At 39.5% G+C, this 21,305-nt stretch overlaps 1 protein-coding gene across 3 annotated transcripts in view; it reads left to right on the top strand.

Annotated features, from left to right (window-relative positions):
* The window catches only part of LOC149158534 (vacuolar-sorting receptor 4-like), a 121,474-nt gene that overhangs the window by 32,042 nt on the left and 68,127 nt on the right, over positions 1 to 21,305 (top strand). For all 3 annotated transcript variants that reach the window (XM_089436255.1, XM_089436252.1, XM_089436254.1), the window contains exons 2-7: positions 5,409 to 6,101; positions 6,255 to 6,343; positions 6,687 to 6,756; positions 6,835 to 6,918; positions 7,011 to 7,087; positions 7,213 to 7,294. In XM_089436255.1, coding sequence (XP_089292381.1) covers positions 5,409 to 6,101; positions 6,255 to 6,343; positions 6,687 to 6,756; positions 6,835 to 6,918; positions 7,011 to 7,087; positions 7,213 to 7,294 — 1,095 coding nt within the window. The remainder of the gene's footprint in view (positions 1 to 5,408; positions 6,102 to 6,254; positions 6,344 to 6,686; positions 6,757 to 6,834; positions 6,919 to 7,010; positions 7,088 to 7,212; positions 7,295 to 21,305) is intronic.

Below are 21,305 nucleotides of genomic sequence, written 5' to 3'. Positions count from 1 at the left end.
AGCCTTTGGTCCTTGGGGTTAAGTCAGTCAAAATTTTGAAGAAATTAATTCAAAAATTTAATTTTTGAATTAATTAAAATGCATTTAATTAAAAAAATATTCGAATTTCTTCAATAATTTAAAATTTCGACGGATGAGATTAAAAGAAATTTTGATCCTCATTAATGGTGTAGATTGCTTTGACGAGGATCACTCGAACTAGCCATTGGAGGATTTATCTTTAAATAGGAGGTCATTTGTTAGTCAGTTGATCCGATCTTTTGATCGTGTGCTAAACGAAAAGCTCTCGTGTATTTTTTTTTTGAACAATAAATGAAGACTTTGGGGTTAATTTTCGTCGGTGTTACTCTCTTCATGGAAATACTGTAACATGTATCATTTTTTCATGTGTAAATTTATTTTTTGCCATTGATAATAGCTTATGAAGAGTGATTTGAGTACAGGTATCTTGCTCAGTCACTGGGGTTTGAATAATAATCTAAATTCTGAATGTAATAGCAGGTATCTCTATTTGTCTGAGTTTTATTATTGTTTTCTTGCTCTATGTTGATGGCCGAATTGAGTTTTGCAGGAAAGTCTTGATTTATTAGATCATCAGGCGGTTTGGAAGTTATCAGTTGGACCACCCAACTCCCGATCTGTGTTTTCTGAAGAGCCCAATTTAATTTAATCCCGGGCTTATCATAAGATATTTTTTGTAGGTGATGCATGAAGGGTTTTGAGCTCAGTGCCTCCCTTAAAATTCAAATTTTTTTTTTTGGTTGTTTTTTTGTTTTTGTTTTGTTTTGTGCTAAATCGATAGATCTAGTTGTTGAGAGCCTCAGATTATCAGATCTTGTAGCGGAGTTGGACTCACTCTCCCTAGATCTGATAGATCTGCCATTCATGTATATAGATCTGTAATTATTTTTGGTTTCCTGACTTGGGTTTTTCTGGGTTTTTGTATATATCGTTTGGGTGTTTTATTGTTGTTTTGCAGCTACATATCTGAAGAAATCTGTATAGAGTCCAGATCTAGGCCCTGGAGGGTAAGATCTGGGTCTCTGGGGTTCATCAACATCATTTTGCAAGAATATTATTCAACGTTTTGCAGTTCGGGGGTTTAAGTTTTTGTTTGTTTGTTTGTTTATTATTTATTTCTTTAAATGTTTTTATTAATCTGGAAAAATTTATAAGAGTTCCAAAAATTTTTAGATCTGGAAATTTCGTGAGGGTTTCAGGGTTAAATCTGAAGCAATTGGATTCGACATTTTAATTAAAATTTTTAAGGGGTTTTTGGGCCACTTGTTTGCTGCCTAAGTTTTTAGTTTCTCTGCTGCTTGAGGTCGTTTTTTCTAGCAGAAAATTTCGAATTTGTTCATGCTGTCTGCATCCTGGGGTTTTCTGGAAATTTCAGATCCTCCTCTCTGCTACTCGATTTTTCATCCTCCAACAAGCAAAATCAAACCCTCACTGGCAGCCACGCCTCTCCTATCTGCAGCTCGGCCTCCTCACGTGTCCATTTCTCAGATTTGCCCATGCTGCTCTCAAGCCCTGGATAAAAAAAAGGTTCGTAGTTCTTTTCCTCCATCGCTACAGCTCCTCCATACTTCTGCTACCTCAATCCTGCATCTGCATTCCTCTCCTCGCATCCTCCATTTCCGTTGCCCACCTGCATCCAAAAATCCGTTGCCTTATCCTCCACGAAATTTCGTCCACCTCCATCTCATCCTTCCGCTGCCTCCTTGCTTGCTCATCGAACTCCTCATCCGCTGCCAACCCCTCTGCGCCACTGTGGCCCATCTCTCTGTCGTCCATCCTCCCATTGCAACCTCCTTCATCTCCGTCCTGCTCCTTCCTCCATTCCGTTGTCTCGAAGCCTCCATTGAACCCTGCCAGACCTGCACAAAAAAAAGGGGGCTCTCGATTTTTTTTTACTTACGTATGCGTTTGTCTCTTTTAGGGTTAGTGCATTCATTTTTATTTGATTTAACTAAGACTTTAGTTAGAATCATTAAGTTTAAAAGTTAAAAAAAAATTCGATTTTGTTTTCACTTTTATTTTGATCCGATTTTGTTTCATTTTTTATTTTTTATTTATGATTTTAATTTTGGCTCAAAAAATATGAAAGTAACAAAAAATAAAAAATATAAAAATTATTTTGATGTTTGATTTTTCCTTTTTATTTATTTATTTAAAATTCTAAAAATTTAAAAAATCATAACATTTTAAAAATCATAACATTTTAAAAATCCTAAAAAAATCTTAAAAAAATTAAAAAATTAAAAATTGCTAAAAATTGCTAAAAATAAAACTTTAAAACTTTAAAAATTTCTAAAATTTAAAAATGAAATAAACTAAAGTAAATTAAAGGAATTGCGCTTTAACATTAACATTTTTTAACATGGCCTACGGCCCATTAAAAATCCGATTCATTAACCCTTTGATTTATTTTACTTATTCATTTTTCACATTGAATTTATTGCCTACGGAATAATTAAAATTTAAAATTTGAAATTCCTTAGTGTTATTTGGTGATTAAATGCATTTTTGATATTTCTCTATGGTCAAGATGTGATAAATGTTTTAAATATATTGGCTATAGGAGAAAGTTGATTAAATCTAGATCTGGGCTATTAAGTGAAAATCATTTTAAATCTAGAATCTCTTGCATGTTAAATTTTTGGGCATTTACATTAATTGTTCATGATCGTCGCTTTGCCACATCTATAAGTTTTCTCTAGATGACTTGTTATTACTTAGTCTATGGTTAATTCAATATAAAAGGCACTGGTCTGTGGTCATTTATATCTTGTAATTGTGTCTTATCTTAATCCATCTATCGTAATTAACCGAGGCTTGCACTAAATTTATCAAGTTGTTCATCATTAAAATCTCTTAGAGCCCGTGTTCCACATGTTTTCTCATCCATTTACCTTAGGGACTACCCCCCTTGACTTGCCTAGGAGAGAGTCTAAACGGAGTAAGGATCAAGAGTGACAACCTTTACTCTGAGCGTTGTCGCGGTGCCTAGACATCTTGTGTGACAATAGGTCCCAACACACTTGTTGGGCGGCACGTTGAACCCCGACCTCCGACTGTTGTTCACCCGGTCGCTAATCTCAGAGTGGGAGTTAGGTGTGACTGAGTTGCTTTCTGATTCATCCTTGCATTTAGATCACCAATAATTTTGAAGAGCTTTATCAATTCAATGTTCTTGTAGGTATAAGAACTGGGTATCAATTCAACCAGCATAGATCCATCTTAAATACGGATCTAACATGAGCTGAGAGGGATCCAATTTCTTCACTTGCAAATTTTTTTATGAGTAGACATTATTTAAATGTTTTGTATAGTTATTTATTTATTTATTTTTATATTTTTTAAAAATTGTATTTTGGCCGACATGAGCAAAAGTTCAACTTTATGACGGATGGACAGGGTTACACATCATACTGGGCTGTAGAATGAGCCTCTCGGCTCAATAAGGGTGTGGAGGATTGCCAAAAATCTGAAACCTATGTACAATGTCAACTCACTATGACATGTTACTTAGTCACACTAAGAAAAATAGTTAAATTGTAGAACTTCGCTGTTCATTCCGACTTCAAAATATAAAATGTAGAAAGAACACATGAATACCTTGTTACTAAGATCTTATATGGGAGAACACATGAACACACATAGCATCCACCCAGACACACATAAAAATCTACAGCAAAAGACAAAAGACTAAAAATACTCAGCTATAAATCCAAATCTTGGCAATGAATGCACCCCGACCCAAGGGCACAACTCTGCCCCCAATAGGCTTATCAAACAAATAAATATTGTTTCTTTTACAGTTTCTGGTTCAAATATTCTGTGCCGCTTTGACATCAAAACTCAACTGACAGCTCTAAGGTTCCAGCAAATAGGGTACTTGCAGCTCCTAACAGACGCAAGGGTCCATGCGACATTTAATGACGTGCTTACATGTATCATGAAAATGCAAATCTTTTTTATATTGAGCTGGAAACAGAGTTTAAGCCTAGCATCTAATAGAAACGTAAATATCATAAGTTACCCCAAGTTTTGAGCTGTATTATTGAATTTGCGGCAACATGATACCTCAGCCTAGAAGTGAAAGTAGATTCAAAGTTCCCCTGTTTTGTTTAGGTTTTGACGGTGTAAAATGCTTTAGACAAATATGCAGAGAATAAAATATTTTGTGCAAAATATGATCAGAAATATAAACAGAGTAAGGTTTTGGGGATTTCACTGAACTCCACATTATTAATTATAAGGAGAAGAGATGCACATAGATTTCCGTAAGCAAGAGAAACTGGTTCATGAGTTTTACTATTGGCTATTGCCCCACTTGAACTTTTTTGGGACTGGTTACTTGGTGAAGATCCCTCTAGGCTAGAAAGCATTCCCCTGCTACGAACACTACAGGTGTGGGAGCGACTGATCAACGAGAGAAAATTCGAGTTTCCCACTGAGAGCGGGGTGATCCCTATACATACAATAACTGCGCACATGGAATTTTTACAAAATTTTCCACTAAATTTCTGATGAAAGGGTCCAAATATTCACGAAATTTTGTCCAAATATTACATTTAACAGAATAAGTAAATAAAATTCAACCTTTTGCTTTTCAGAAACCTGCACGGGCAATCGCCTCTAGCTTCTAATAAGAAAATAGGAATCCCAATTAAAGCAAATAGAACCATCAACATTTTGAAGCCTCAATGTGGTTATTTATGGGTTTAGCTTTATGCATGGCATGGACTTGAGGGACAATAGGCCAAGGTCAAGAGCGAAGACGAGAATTACAATTTTGAAGACAAACTTGAGGTGGAGGCCTTCACTTCTATTTCTTAGTAGCAAATCACCAACAAGGTTCAAGGTTAAATTCTCGGCCTAACTATTCACACTTATATTTTTGTCTTTGGATAATTACTTTGCTTACACATAAGTTGTTTCATGTTCATTTGAATAGATGGTTTCATACCTCTATTTGAATTGTAATAGTAACCCATGAAAATGTCATGATACTTCATGATGCTCTATTTTCTTGTACCCCAATAGTCATTGGAAGGCTCTATTTATATATCACCATCTTATTATTATTGAAAGCTCCATTAAAAACACTAATTAGGGTTGACTTAACAAGAATGGATAACTCAAGAACTCCTACATTGCATCTTTCTATCATATGTGCATTCACATTTACCCTCACTAAAAGCCCTTTCGAAAATTCACTTTTCTAAAAAAAAAAAACCAAATCCTCCAGTCTTTGAATAATGTAGCTATTCGGTGTTTCTTTCCCCTGCTTCGGGGGTATGCTAGTTGATATACTGTGCAGTTTGTTGTTAAGTGTTTGTGGTGTGTTTTCTTTAAAATCAGTAATTTAGCTGTTACTAACTTAAGCTGTAACATTGCAGATTGTTACTTTGCTTTAAAGGTTTGGAATGCACAGAATGCAGGAGCAGCAGCAGTCTTAGTTACAGACAATAAAGTTGAATCTCTTATAACCATGGATTCACCTGAAGAGGACAACACAGCAGTTGAGTATTTGCAGAAGATTACCATTCCCTCTGCCCTTATTGAGAAAAACTTTGGTGATAAGTTGAAGAAAGCTCTAAGTAGTGGGGAGATGGTAAATATTAATCTGGATTGGAGGGAGTCACTTCCACACCCAGATGACCGTGTAGAGTATGAATTTTGGACGAACAGCAATGATGAATGTGGGCCAAAATGTGACAGTCAAATTGAATTTGTGAAGAGTTTTAAAGGAGCTGCTCAGATGCTTGAGAAAGGGGGCTATACTCTATTTACTCCTCACTACATAACATGGTACTGCCCCCAAGCCTTTGTTTTGAGCAAGCAGTGTAAAACTCAATGTATCAATCATGGCAGGTACTGTGCTCCTGATCCAGAGCACGATTTTAGTAAAGGTTATGATGGCAAAGATGTGGTAATTGAAAATCTGAGGCAACTATGTGTTTTCAAAGTTGCAACTGAAAGTAAAAAGTCATGGGTCTGGTGGGACTATGTAACTGATTTCCAAATTAGATGTCCAATGAAAGAAAAGAAATACAACAAAGCATGTGCAGAGGAAGTGATAACATCTTTGGGTGGGTAATTGCCTTTCGTTAGATGGCAAGTGGTAGTCAATATTTCTTCTATTTTTGTTTTTTGTTCTTTTGTTTTCTGGTAATCTATATTGAGACAGTGTATCTAATGGTGCTTGAATGGTTCTCCTACTATAACTGTTTGCTTCTTGACAGGTCTGGACAGTAAGAAAATAGATGAATGTATGGGAGATCCAGAAGCAGATGCTGCGAACAGTGCGTTGAAAGCAGAACAAGATGCACAGGTTGGATTCCATGTATTCTTTTCTACTTTCCCAAATCTGTATTGACATATCAGTTTTCTAAAGTTGATTCAATGTTTGCATGTTTTCTCCAGTTAGAGTAAATATCAATGAAAAATGACGTTTTTAATTCAAAATATGTGTGTATCTTTATTTTTGTGTACTCGCTGAATTTTTTTTCCAATTTATTCCCAATCCAATTCAAACCCTTTGGTCTTTTGCCTCGCCAATTTTTTGCCAATTCCAATTCTTGTTACAATGATATAGCTGTAATCTTGCACACCTTTTAGGTTTTGATAGTGTATTTTTTTTAATTCTAGATAGTTGGTTGAACGTTGTGTCATAGGTTGGACATGATTCTCGAGGCGACGTAACAATATTGCCCACTCTTGTGATAAACAACAGACAATATAGAGGTGGGCCTTCATTTATGTAGGATGCTTGTTTTTGAAAGTGCATTAATGTTTTATTCTAAATATTTTTATGGCTGGCAGGGAAATTGGACAAAATTGCTATTATAAAGGCAATATGTGCAGGTTTTGAAGAAACAACTGAGCCAGCTGTTTGCTTGAGCTCAGGTGAGCCATTTCACAATGTGGCTATCTCTTTAGAGTTTTGGCTTTAGCATGCAGAATGAATATTCAAAATGGGAATTCTTTACTCTATGCAGACATACAGACAAATGAATGTTTGGAAAATAATGGTGGGTGCTGGCAAGATAAAAGTGCAAATATCACTGCATGCAAGGTACATGATTGACACATTGCGCCAGACTCAGGTTATTTCCAAGTTATTACAAGTCAGCCTTTTTCACTAATCAGATTACACTTACTAAGTAGGTAGAATGCATGGTGCATTTGTTTCTATAATAGGATACTTTTCGGGGCCGAGTTTGTGAATGTCCCATTGCCAATGGGGTGAAGTTTCAAGGTGATGGATACAGGTATTGTGAAGGTAAGTTTGCTTCATTATCGTTGTTGGTTGTTACATTTTTCTCCAATGGTGTTGGTTGCTACATTTATCGTCGTTGGTCGTTACATTTATTGTCCTAGTATTTGAGCCAGCATAAGTTTTGTTTAGTAATTATTTCTAATTTATTTTCTTTTGTTGCTTTCTCTGAAGAATGCTTTCTGTGTTTAGTTCTCAAATTCAGCCATTTGGAAATACGTATATGAATCCGTCTACCATGCAGAACTTTTCTTTCATCATCCTGGTCTACTTCCACCTCTGTTTGCAATGTGGTCACTGGCATTTCCTCGTCCTCCTCTCATTCTATACATACTTATGATGATGAATAGCCCTTTATCATGTTGTATCTATCCTTAAGGTTTTGGTGTTTTCTCTTATTCAATAGTTTATTTTATTTTATTTTATCTTTTTGCTTTTTAACCCCCCAAACTTGCACTATATAGTAGTAAAACTCTAAAACACAAGTGCAATCTTTAGAGGAACTAAGGGGTTGTCTATTGTGACCACAACAATACCCTCACTTTCTTTAGGCTGGTTCTCCTTAAGCTTAAAGGGAGCTTCCCTATAATAGGATTACTAGAACTTATGCACTGAGGTCCAAGGTGAAGTGAAGCGAAAGTCCTAGCAAAATAGTTTTTATGAGTTGAGTAAGATAGGTGGATGGAAGGATTGGAGACTAGTGTCTTTCCATTGGAAAATGGAGTCAAATTAGGGCTCAAATAGGAGGTCACCTTTGTTGAAAATGTAGCGAGCAAGGTCTTCAGGCTTGTGCCTTCGCTGCACTGAAGTCCAAGGTGAAGTGAAGAGAAAGTCCTAGAAAAATAGTTTTTATGAGTTGAGTAAGATAGATGGATGGAAGGATTGGAGACTAGTGTCTTTCCATTGGACAATGAAGTCAAATTAGGGCTCAAATAGGAGGTCACGCTTGTTGAAAATGTAGCGAGCAAGGTCTTCTGGCTTGTGCCTTAGCCAGTGAAGACCTCAAGTTGTCCTCATGAGTTAGACTTCAGTTAGGATGAGTTATTTCTAGTTTACTGGAATAATCATCAAGTTAGCATGCGTAGAGTTGGAGCTTCAGTGAAGTGGAGTCTTCATTAGTTTTACTACAGAACAAGGTGGCAATTAGCAGTTTAATTAGAGCGAGTTAGTCTTCATTCTTGATTAAAGGAATAGCGAGTTAGATCTCCAGTGTTGATTGGAGAGAGAACGAGTTAAAAACTCCAACAATGATTGGAAGGAGAGCGAGTAACACTCTCAGTTAACTTGCTATCAAAGCTCGGGTTCTAAATTAAGTTGGGCCTCCTTGCATGGATCAAAGTTTACCTATAAAGGAAGGACGAAGGCACAAAGATCTCACATTGTTTTGTACACAAGGTTGTGAGACAAAGCAACTCACAAATTTGTGAGAAGAGTCTTGATTGTGGAGAGTGTAGAGAACTTGTTTCCTAAGAAATAGGAGGAACAAGTGCGCAAGTATTTAGGCACTGGTTGTGTGCAGGAAGGAGGAGCTGGGGTCCTAGAAAATAGGGCCGGAAGTGTGTTAGGAAATAGGAGATCAACACAAGGACTACAAAGGCTCAAGTGCGCAAGGAAGGAGGAGCAAAACTGAAGCAAGACAACAGTGTTTGTAGAGCAAGTTAAGGAGGCAATAGAGGATTGATTGTGTGCAGGAACCGAGATCAAGTAGAGATCAAGGCAGGCCAAGATCAATTGTATTCGCTGAGATTTGTGTGAGAAGGAGAACACCTTCTCAAGAGAGGCAAATTGCTTTGTAATAGATTCAATTGCTCTAAGACAATCAATAACATAACCACATTATGCAAGCAAGTTTTCCCTATTGGGTTTCCTGAAAAAACTGTGTCAATTGTGTGATGTGCTTTTATCTCTGTGTTATTATTCTGCTGCTTATGAATTGTTAAGAGACTCTGTATCTTGGTGAAAGTAAACTACATTTCATTTTTCAGATATTCATCTAAGTAGTTGCAGAGTTTCATGGAAATTAACATGGTATCAGAGCAGTGATTAGAGTAAAGACCAACACCAAGTTGATCAGTTAGTGAAGAGTGCAAATCAGTCAGGAAGGCTAGCACTATAGTTTGAAGAGCATAGCAAAGCAATACTTTGGATAGCAGTATGGTGTTCTTCTAGGACTAAGGTCAGATCACAATTTAGAGGGAGCCTCAAATTTCTGTGCATAGGAGCGGATATTAGTGGTGTTGGAAGATAATGGGGTGCCAGGGTTTGTGAAGCAACAAATAGTTCCACCTATAGATGCCCAACAGTTGACCCAACATAACAAGAATGACACCAAGGCGAGGAGGATCATTCTTGAGGGGATCAAAGACCATATTATTCCTCATCTCCATGAGAAGAAGACAACATATGAGATGTTTAAAGCCATCTTAGATCTGTATCAGGGTTCCAATGATGCCAGGAAGCTTGCTCTCAAAGAGAAGCTAAGAAGTATCCGGATGAGCAAAGGAGAGCCCATCATCACATATCTTTCAAAGTTCACTCAGGTTTAGGATGAGCTAGGTGGTGTGGGCGAGACAGTAGCAGAAAAAGACCTTGTGAGTCTTGCGCTTTTGGGACTCCATAAGTCTTGGTATAGTTTCCAGGATGCAGTAAGTGGTAGAGAAAATATTCCCAGTTGGGAAAGACTATGGAGTGACTGCGTTCAAGAAGAGATCCAGAGAAGGACGAGAGCTGCGAGATCAACTCCAGAAGAGGACAAGGAGAACTTTGCCCTGGAAAGCAAAGGTAGCAAAGCCAAGGGCAAGAGGGGCCAAGGAGAGGTTGAGTCTAGTCAGAAGGGCAAGAAGAAGAAGAAGGATCTGAGCAAGATCAAGTGCTTCCATTGCCATGAGTTTGGACACTATGCCACTAAGTGTCCTAATCGAAAGGAGGAGTCTAGTAAGGATCATGTGGTTGCATCAGCGGAGGTAGATGTGTTTTTTGCCCTATTCGAGAAATATTTCTCATTTATAGCTTGCATGACAAGCTCAGTAGACAATAGTGTATTGTAGATTGATTTCAGAGCATCCTTCCACAAGATTGGGAATTGGGAGTATTTTAGTGAGTTAAAGGAGAAGGACATGCAGTTTCACATTGAGCTAAGGAGATGATGGCAATTACACAACTAGGGGAGTTGGTATTGTCAGTTTTCAGACAGGTTCAGGTAATCCTCTTCATCTCAGAGATGTCCTCTATGTTCCAGGCCTGATGAAGAACCTTATTGTTGAGAAATCTAGTGCATAGCAATTAAGTGATTTCTGTTCTATTAGTAATTGCTTGTGAGTGATTTTTACTTCTTTAGATTAGGATCTTCTTTTACTTAGGTTATTAGTCTTTTTCTTCATCAAACAACTACCAATGCATAAACCATAAAGAGACAAGAGACACAAAATATAGGCTATCAGCCAGGGCCAAAACTTCTCCCACTTGAGAGGAAAACTCAAACAAATTCTTCTGCTTATAGAGATTCCAATTGAGGAATACCAAGACCAAGACACAAGATCTCTTGATGATAGTCACCCTTCTACTACTTCCTTTGTCTCGATTCCTCTTCCACTTCGAACTCCTTCTGCTTCAAAACTCTGTCCTCCTGAATTAGGTCTGCAACCCTAATTCAGAAACCCTAACTTGTACATAAGACCTCTTCTTATGATTTGATTTCCATCGCTTGGAATGGAGTTTCCTTCTAGCTTGACTCGACCCCTCTATGACATAAACTGCTTCCAACTAGGCTGCCTAAGAGGACTGTAATTCCTCTCAATTCTTACTGTTAGCGCCGCTACATAGCTTCGGTTTTTGAAGGGCAGAAGTGAGCTTGGTCCTTGGTCATGTTCAAAAGAGACTCACAACGGTCACTTTCTCCTTCCCTTGCACCGCTCATTTTCCTTTCATCGGTCCTAAAAAACAATTAATTCCTTTATCGGGTTCGGGTCTAATCGCTATCGCAAATAGCATCCATGTGTGTATCAAGGCCGCGCCCCCTGGGCTTCCGCCGATGCGATCTGATCGCAATTGCATCCATGTGTGTATAAAGGCCGCGCCCCTCAGCTTTCGTCGATGTGATATTGCGATGTGATCCAATCGCAATCGCACATCGCCATACGTAAAGGCCCAAAATTACCAAAAATCCGATCCGATGACTCCCGTTGCGCCCGATAAAGTGACTCGCCCGATCACTCCTCCGCCGTTCGATCAGCTCCACCAAGATCCAACGGCGCATGCTCATTCTGCTCCCTCTTCTTTCGATATTCCTCGCCAAGCCATCCCTGCTGTCTATCCCCTTAATCCGTCAGCCAGTCTCGCTCCTCCATTGACTATTCCACCCACTATGCAGTCCACATACCTTAACCGTCTATGCTCTCGAAGGACAAAGGTGACCAGTCTACCAGTACCAGGTGCATTTCCTCCTCAACAACCGCATTTAACAGACAGTATGGTCGAGAAGGAAAAGGACAGAGCACGAACAGATAAATGCATTTAACAGTTATGGGACTTCATCCCATACGATACTCCAGCCACCTGAGAGGACAGCAGAGCGCAGGAAAAAGATCAGAATTATCCTCTGAAGCAAGCAAATGCACCAGAGACTCCATCAAGCAGTTAAAGCGGTTGGTGGTCAATTATGACCCCTCGATACTTAGAATGGCCGAGTGCCTTTGTAATGAAACTCTATATATACCCAGAAACAAGATGTAATTAGGGTTGATGGTTGTTGTTTTGATGTAAGGTTCAACTTCTGGAGACTGTAACTATTTTGGCACTTACAACGTCTCGTCTTCATTTTCAGCTAATACAAGCTTCTTTTGCTGTTAATTGTTCACTTTTCATTCTCCTTCTATTTTAAGTTGTGCCTGATATGCTGTATTTCTGAGCTCTTGATATTTAGCATTAGAGGAGCTGTCATCCTACCTCTGTGTTAAAGTCTTATATGTATCAGTGAATGAGTTATTCAGGTTTCTTTTCACCTAATGCCAGAGAGCTGTCATCCTGTCTGTGTGTTGGGGAATTAGATTTGCAGACTTCTTTACTGGTTGCAGCCGGCCATCACAAGGTCTTGTGCATCTGCTGGTGTGGTCAGTGTTCTCCATATTCACCCAATCCTTAAACTGTGAGTAATTGGTGGTCTAAAGCCTTGTAGTCTGGGGGTGTTCACGCATGTCTGGAGTTAAGCAAAGTAGAAGTGGTTATCTGGCTTGAACAAGCATCATTCCTTCCATTCATCCATTTGCAACAATAAGTTGAATTTGTAATGTTCCCGAGCATCTCCGAGCTACAACCTAGGAGAGTTTCTTGGGGTGATAACATTAATTGGCGCCATTGCCGGGGAGAGGAGATTGAAGCTCAGCTTCCCTGGGAGAACGACACAGTTCCAGCTTTGATGATAGACAAAGTCTGGACACATTTCTGGTTGTAATCATCTATCTGGCGACTCTATTGGAGGACCGACCTAGTGGCGACTCCACATTACAGTTTTGGCTCAGTTCGTGAGGCATACCCGGAGAAATCCTCAGAAATCACCTGCTGACCCAGCGCCTGACCTTGAGGAGATTGTTAAGCAAAGAAAAACATCACAGAAAGGAGCATCAGGATCAGGTAAGCCCAAGCAATCTTATGTATCTCTGCAAGAAAGGCTTGTAATTGAGCATGTATATGTTGAAAATATAGAGCCTAGTACTATCAGGGAATAAATCTTTCTAGAGATTCATAAAGCTCCTTGTTCAATAAGTTCCCCTTTGGATCCTAGCCCAAAGAAAGCCTCCCATACAGTCCATCATATTCTTTTGTCTTTGTCATCTATTTCATTGCTCCCTACCATTCAAACTGCCAGTATCCTCCCACCTACCCCAGTCATGGCAGGCGAGCAAGCACCCACAAAGATGGAAGGAATCATAGCTGCTAGGTATGGACCCCTGGTCTTGCCTGTTCCTTTTAATGCCATGTCTGCAGGAGAATATCAGAAATATATGCCTAAATTCATTGGTACAGAGGGAGTAACAGCTGAAGAACACCTCGAGTCCTTTTATAGCTATGCTAATAACCTAGATATTAGTCAAGATGATGTGTGGATGAGGGTTTTTGTCCAAAGCCTAGATGGAGAGGCTAGAAAATGGTTTAGAGAATTGACTGCTAGGTCTATAGCAGACATTGAGGCCTTAGATGATGTGCTCCTAAAGCATTGGGGGGATAAGAAAGATCTGCTCTATTATCACACTGAATTTGGGAATTTGCAGAGGGAAAATGGTGAGCTGCTGTCTGATTTCAATAAGAGATTTAACCACATGTACAGCAGAATACCAGCTGAAGTGAAACCCATCCCTACTTCTGCTAAGCTTACTTATGCCAATGCCTTCGATTCTCGTTTCTGTTTACTACTAAGAGAAAGCAGATGTGCTTCTTTGGCTGATATGCAAGATGCAGCCCTGGAAGTAGAATCAAACATCATGGAGGCATAAAGGCTCGAAGGTAACTCTGATAGGAGAAGACAAAGAGGTGAGCTCTCATCATCCTCAGATCCTAAGATCGATAAAATGACCAGGATGATAGAGTCATTAGTCTCTGAAGTTTCCAAATTAAGGATGGAGCAGCATTCAGGGAAAGGACAAGCTCCTAATATTTTTGCTTTTCCAAATCCAAATCCGTATAGAGGAGCAAAGGAGCAGTTGCAGATTTTGCAAGAAAACAAAAATGCAAACGAAGACCAAAGGGTGAAGACCCTTTTTCAAGATTTAGTCATGGAAGAGCGATTTGAAGAGGAGGATGAGGTCCATGGTATGGAAGACAAGGGCAGCGCCCCTTTGTTAACCAAAGCTGCCTATGAGAAGTCATTATTCAAAGGCCCTACTCATAATTTTGTTGTACCTGCAGAACAACAAGCTTATAAGTAGAAGCAACCAGCAGCAGATCCCATCATCCTCAAAGTTCCAGCCATAGAGGTAAGAGGCCTTGAAGCTTCTCCTTCTTCTTTAGGTTTTCAATCAAAAATTCAGAAGCCAAGAATACACATGCCTCTGATTGGGCCAGTGAAGAATGAGTCCTTTAAGAAATCCATCCTTGAAGACCCTGAACCTAAAGCTAGCCCAACTTCCAATGACTATGCAAATCTGCAAATTGACCAACCTGCTGTTATCCCCAACCCAGTGATCAAAAAAGGTGAAGTCAGCTTCCCATCATCTTATGCTTCCTCGTCTGTTCATGAGACAATCCCTCATAGGTGCCCCCTAGGCACTGAGGCCAGCCATAACTCAATGCCCAAGGTTGATATGGATAATCTCAGTCTTGATATTCCGAAGCCTGCCCAGTTGACCTCCACACAGCTTGAGAGGGCAGTTTGCCAGATCACAGAGGAAGAAGGTGCACAGAGTTGGGACACCTCCTTGGATGAGGCTGGTTATAAGCAAGCTACGGAAGCAGGTGAAGTCTTTGTGTCCCACACACAAGAATACATTGGTCCACCATTTATATTAATTGTGCAGGCCACAAATGACACAGTCGAGTATGCAGCAGCCATTGTTATTCAGCAGGTGTACAAAAGCTTCCATGAAGAACATCCAAGGATGAGAGCGTATAGAGAGGGGGTGAAATATAAACCATCTCTACCTGATAGGGTCAAATGCTCTAAACTTTTTGAGGTAGATGATCAAATCAACCCGATTTTGCAAGTCTTTGATGAATCGGCTGACATGCATATTGACCAGGAGAAGGGGAAACAATTTTGGTGGCCCAATAAATGGGCAGTTTTTGAAAATTTAGGTTGTTTAAGGTTTTCAAGCCTTAATGTTGTAAATGTGTTCTTTTACAGGTTTTAGTGTAGACTTAATTAGACTCCATGCCCAATGGAATACTAGGCAATGTTTTTAATCTTGTTTTGATGTAGAAGGCAATGGTCTGCAGTTCTTGAGACCTCACATGGAGGATCTCATCCCCAAAAGGAGCTAGTGTTAGCGCCGCTACATAGCTTCGGTTTTTGAAGGGTAGAAGTGAGCTTGGTCCTTGGTCATGCTCAAAAGAGACTCACAACGGTCACTTTCTCCTTCCCTTGCACTGCTCATTCTCCTTTCATCGGTCCTAAAAAACAATTAATTCCTTTATCGGGTTCAGGTCTAATCACTATCGCAAATCGCATCCATGTGTGTATCAAGGCCGCGCTTGGCCGGCTTTCGCCGATGCGATATTGCGATGCGATCTGATTACAATCGCATCCATGTGTGTATAAAGGCCGCGCCCCTCAGCTTCCGCCGATGCGATATTGCGATGCGATGCGATCGCAATCGCACATCGCCATACGTAAAGGCCCAAAATTACCAAAAACCCGATCCAATGACTCCTGTCGTGCCCGATAAAGTGACTCGCTCGATCACTCCTCCGCCGTCCGATCAGCTCCGCCAAGATCCAACGGCGCGCGCTCATTCCGCTCTCGCTTCTTCCGATATTCCTCGCCAAGCCATCCCCGCCGTCTATTCCCTTAATCCGTCAGCCAGTCTCGCTCCTCCATCCGACTATTCCACCCACTGTGCAGTCCACGTACCTTAACCGTCTATGCTCTCGAAGGACAAAGGTGACCAGTCTACCAGTACCAGGTGCATTTCCTCCTCAACAACTGCATTTAACAGACAGTATGGTCGAGAAGGAAAAGGACAGAGCACGAATAGATAAATGTATTTAATAGTTATTGGACTTCATCCCATATGATACTCCAGCCACCTAAGAGGACAACAGAGCGCAGGAAAAAGATCAGAATTATCCTCTGAAGCAAGCAAATGCACCAGAGACTCCATCAAGCAGTTAAAGCGGTTGGTGGTCAATTATGACCCCTCCATACTTAGAATGGCCGAGTGCCTTTGTAATGAAACTCTATATATACCCAGAAACAAGATGTAATCAGGGTTGATGGTTGTTGTTTTGATGTAAGGTTCAACTTCTGGAGACTGTAACTATTTTGGCACTTGCAGCGTCTCGTCTTCATTTTCAGCTAATACAAGCTTCTTTTGCTGTTAATTGCTCACTTTTCATTCTCCTTCTGTTCTAAGCTGTGCCTGATATGCTGTATTTCTGAGCTCTTGATATTTAGCATTAGAGGAGCTGTCATCCTACCTCTGTGTTAAAGTCTTGTATGTATCAGTGAATGAGTTATTCAAGTTTCTTTTCACCTAATGCCAGAGAGCTGTCATCCTGTCTGTGTGTTGGGGAATTAGATTTACAGACTTCTTTACTGGTTGCAGCCGGCCATCACATGGTCTTGTGCATCTGCTGGTGTGGTCAGTATTCTCCATATTCACCCAATCCTTAAACTGTGAGTAATTGGTGGTCTAAAGCCTTGTAGTCTGGGGGTGTTCATGCATGTCTGGAGTTAAGCAAAGTAGAAGTGGTTATCTGGCTTGAACAAGCATCATTCATTCCATTCATCCATTTGCAACAATAAGTTGAATTTGTAATGTTCTCGAGCATCTCCGAGCTGCAACCTAGGAGAGTTTCTTGGGGTGATAACACTTACTACAGCAAAAGTCCTCCTCTTTCTTCGCACGTGTGCCTCAAAACAGACCCGAAAAACAGATCCAAATATTACCACAAACCTCACTCTCCCTTTGCTTCACTTCGCTAGATTTTAGGACTATCTTTCTTGACCCATTCGCTGATCTTCGCATCACTTGCTGACTTTAGAACTTGACCGAAATTGCTTGCTCTGAAATGATGCCGAGCAACCCTATTTATAGTTGTTTCCCATCAAAATAAGCCGACATGATTGCAAGCTGGGTTGACGTGTCATTTGGAGAGGTATATTTATCTTTCTTGAAGCCGACTTGATGGGAGATTCCTTGTGCTTGTCTTGGAGGGATTTCATACTTATCTAATGACTCAAGTTTCATACAAAATGTAACATGCCCAAGAAGGGTCCTTCATACATGACATAGACTCAAATTGACTTTTATGACTAGATGACAAATCCTAAAGGCTCACAATGGGAGCCATCACTAAAATAAAATTCCTTGCTCATGAAACCATGAGACAAGAATTACAAGAATTTTATTTTTTCTTCTTTGCATCAATTACATAAAATTACAATTACACATGTCATTATGAAGACCGAACCTAGTTACACTTTTCAACACTCCCTCTTAACTAGGGAGGTATTCATAATGGTACTTGGTCATTCTCAATCTGAAGAATTTCTCATAAGAAGAGTCAGATTGGTAACCCATCCGTGTAGAATCATATCAACCAGCATTGTAACATAGCAAGGCCTTGACTAACAACTCTTATCTCTCCACAAGATCTGAGCACAATGCTGGCAAGACCAATGATGTATAGACACCCTCATCATTGACTCTCTCGGAACATACCCCACCATAGTTCTCAGGGTGTGTTCCACCAGGACTATTCTTATATTGGAATATCGATCCTCTACGTCTACTCTTATCTTGGATGCCCTAACTCATCCTCAAAGAGTATTGGATGCGAGATGTTTACCCAATCCTCCATTCTATCTTCCTAGGTGAAGACAAGAACAATGTTTCTATCTCTCCCTCTTATTTAGGGAGGACATATCTATTCCAGTAAAGGAATGTACTCATTCGTACGGAAGGAATGTACCTAAGGTCCCTCTTGGCTTAGGAATTTTCAAGTTTCTTCGAAGTAAGAAACTTGTTTCTAGGCTCCCTCTTAATTAGGGACCTACAACAGCTCCTTACGGGGAGATGATGGGACAACTAGTTGCTTGAAGAACTCCTCCTCATGATGTCATGAACTTTTTGTTTTCTAGGAGTCTTCATGTTTGGGACTTCTACATAGGGCATTGACCATCCATCACTTTCATCCATGAGTCAGCCATGTCATCATCAGAAAGTGATCCATCAATCCATATATGGCCTTCCTTCATGCCATGTTTACTTAAGGATCTTTCATCCTACTACATGTGCATCGGTGGTGGAAGACATCCATAGATCTTCCCTCGGTAGCCTTGCATAAACCCATCCAGATATTTGTTCAAAAATAAAGGAATGAACATTAAAATCAACATTATCTTTGTGATGGTCTTTCATCATGACATCTTCTAGTTTGCATCAGCACCCTGCATACATATCGACACATCTCCCAAAGATATATATTGTCAAGGGTCTCTTTCTTTTTCAGACTCCATCAGAGTCTTCATATCTTCCATGGAGATATCCTAGTCAAATCTTCTTGGTCTTTTGAATGTTGATTTCCTTTACCATGGTTGCATATTCCATGATCTCTTCCTTTCTTTCTTCACACATTTCATTCCCAAGAGCTTTCAATTAGAGTTTCTCAATTGTAGTCAACCACCTCATACTTCATATGAGGACATATTATGTTGATTTCATCTAGTGAATGTGTGACCCATGCATTCCTGCACCCATTTGAGGGAGGAGATCCTTTCTTTTGATCATGCTCTTAAGATAGACCATTGCAACCATAAGACATGACTTCCACAATATCAAATGTAAGCATACATACCACATTTTTCCTTCGGGTCATCCAAACTTCCTGTAGCAGCTTCCTTGATTGAAAGAGCTTCAATCCCTTGATCTGCTTCACTTCTATGTCATCATACCATCATCCCATGAATTCCACAAATTTGGAATTCTTGATGAAACACTTGCTTCCCCTCATGATCGGTGAGCCTTCCAATGAAGATTCCATCAAAGAATCTTGAGGATCTAAAGTATCCCTATCATCAAATGTTTCCTTTTGTATGATGAACCTTGTACTAGATGACCTTGCCACTTTTGTTTTCAATGAGATTCCCAAGGGTTATATCCTTGATTTCCATAGATTCTAAACATTTTTCATGCTTCTCTATGATGATGTCCTGAGCTCTTGCTTTCAATGCTTTTATGATGCCTTGATGCATCCCATTATTTTACTTAGTGAATCATGATAGCGATATCTTACAACAGAAGAATTAGGAACTTGAAAAGAGCTTATGTGAGGAAGACTATCTCAATAGTGGAGATCTCTTACTTCCTGTTTCTTGGACTTCGTTTTTTCAGCTTCCTCCATTTCTTTGGTGATATGGGCTTCTTCTCTATCTCACTTGTTATTGCCCTATAACTTGGGACAATATTTTCTGTAATGCCCATATTCTTTACATCCATAGCATTGAATCTTAGGTATGTTCTTCTTTCCTTTCTAAGGACCAAATTTTCCAAATTTCCCTTTCCTTCAAATGTTTGAATCTTATCATTTGATTCTTCAACACTTTTTGCCCTCAACCTGTCTTATTCTACTTGCATAGAGACCACAAGTTGTTGAATGGGATAACTTTCTTGTCCTCATAGGTATTTGATATGAGGTTACCTTGGTCATCAATTAGTGCATTTAGAACAACGAAGAGATCATTTCTTTACCTGATATCATTTCTCCCAGATCTTGAAGTTGAGATCTAATTTGAGATGCTTTTGAGAGACATGAGGATATTCCTTCATCCTTTGATACCTTCAATTTGTGTAGATCAAATCTAAGTGATATGATCTCTCTTATGGCACTTTCAGAGAATAGTTCTACTAGTTTATCATATATCTCTTTAGATGTCTCCAGCTCTGCTATATAGAGAAGCTCTGCTATATAGAGAATGAGGGGATCTTTGACAGACTCCATAAGAATCTCTTGAGCCCTTAGATCCCTTTCCATGTATTCAGATAGTGCTTGTCCTTTAGATGGTTTGGAGACCTTTCCATTGACATGATCAATAACTTCATTTTCTTTGAGGACTATATCTATCCTCCTTTTCCATGCAAGGAAGTTCGATGACCCAACCAACTTATAGATCTCCTTGCAAAATGAAGTCATTTTTGCTAGATTAGATTATAGAAGAAACAATACTTACTTGTCAAGTGAAGATAAAATCTTCAACTTGATCCCTTTGATGATGATTGATGAAGATGTCTTAATGCTTCTTGGATGATCTTCTTCAATGGTAAGGACCTTGATTCAAAGATCTCTTCAACTTGGCCTTCTTTTCTTGATGATGATCCCAAGACTTCTTTGTAGACTCCTTCTTCGATCTAGGGTTATAATGCTTCCTTTGTAGATATTGTCTTAAAGATGATCTTTTCTTTAATGCCTTTCTCGAGATTTGATACTTGAGTGTCCCTTGATAAGATGCCCTTCCTTGACTTTGTCACCTTAGCTCTAAGACCATGTTGAGAAATCTAGGGCATATCAATTAAGTGATTTCTCTTCTATTAATCACTGCTTGTGAGTGCTTTTTACTTCTTTAGATTAGGATCTTCTTTTACTTGGGTTATTAGTGTTTTTCTTCATCAAACAACTACCAATGCATAAACCATAAAGAGACAAGAGACACAAAATGTAGGCTATCAACTATGGCCAAAACCTCTCCCACTTGAGAGGAAAACCTGAACAATTCCTTCTTCTTATAGAGATTCCTATTGGCGAATACCAAGACCAAGAGCCTTGACCTATTTTCCACTTCGAGACCAAGACACAAGATCTCTTGATGATAGTCACCCTTCTACTCCTTCCTTTTTCTCGACTCCTCTTCCACTTCGACCTTTTTCTGCTTCAAACCTTTGGCCTCCTTGAATTAGGTTTGCAACCCTAACTTGTACATAAGACCTCTTCTTATGATTTGATTTCCTTCTCTTGGAATGGAGTCTCCTTCTAGCTTGACTTGGCCCCCTTATGACTCCTTCCAACTCGACTGCCTAAGAGGACTGTAATTCCTCTCAGTTCTTACCAAAGCAAAAGTCGTCCTCTTTCTTCGCATGTGTGTCTCAAAATAGACCCCAAAACAGATCCAAATATTACCACAGACCTCTCTCTCCCTTTGCTTCTCTTCGCTGGTTATTAGGACTGTCTTTCTTGGCCCTTTCGCTCATCTTTGCACCACTTCTTGACTTCAGAACTGGACCAGAATTGCTTGCTTTGAAATGATGCTGAGCAACCCTATTTATAGTTGTTTCCCATCAAAATAAGCCGACATAACTGCAAGTTGGGCCGA

The sequence above is a fragment of the Pinus tabuliformis genome, chromosome 5_2 (assembly GCF_031772625.1).
Source record: "Pinus tabuliformis cultivar Carrire ecotype Pingquan chromosome 5_2, CPIR1, whole genome shotgun sequence".
NCBI classification, from domain to species: domain Eukaryota; kingdom Viridiplantae; phylum Streptophyta; class Pinopsida; order Pinales; family Pinaceae; genus Pinus; species Pinus tabuliformis.
This window is presented reverse-complemented; position numbering and strand designations above follow the sequence as displayed.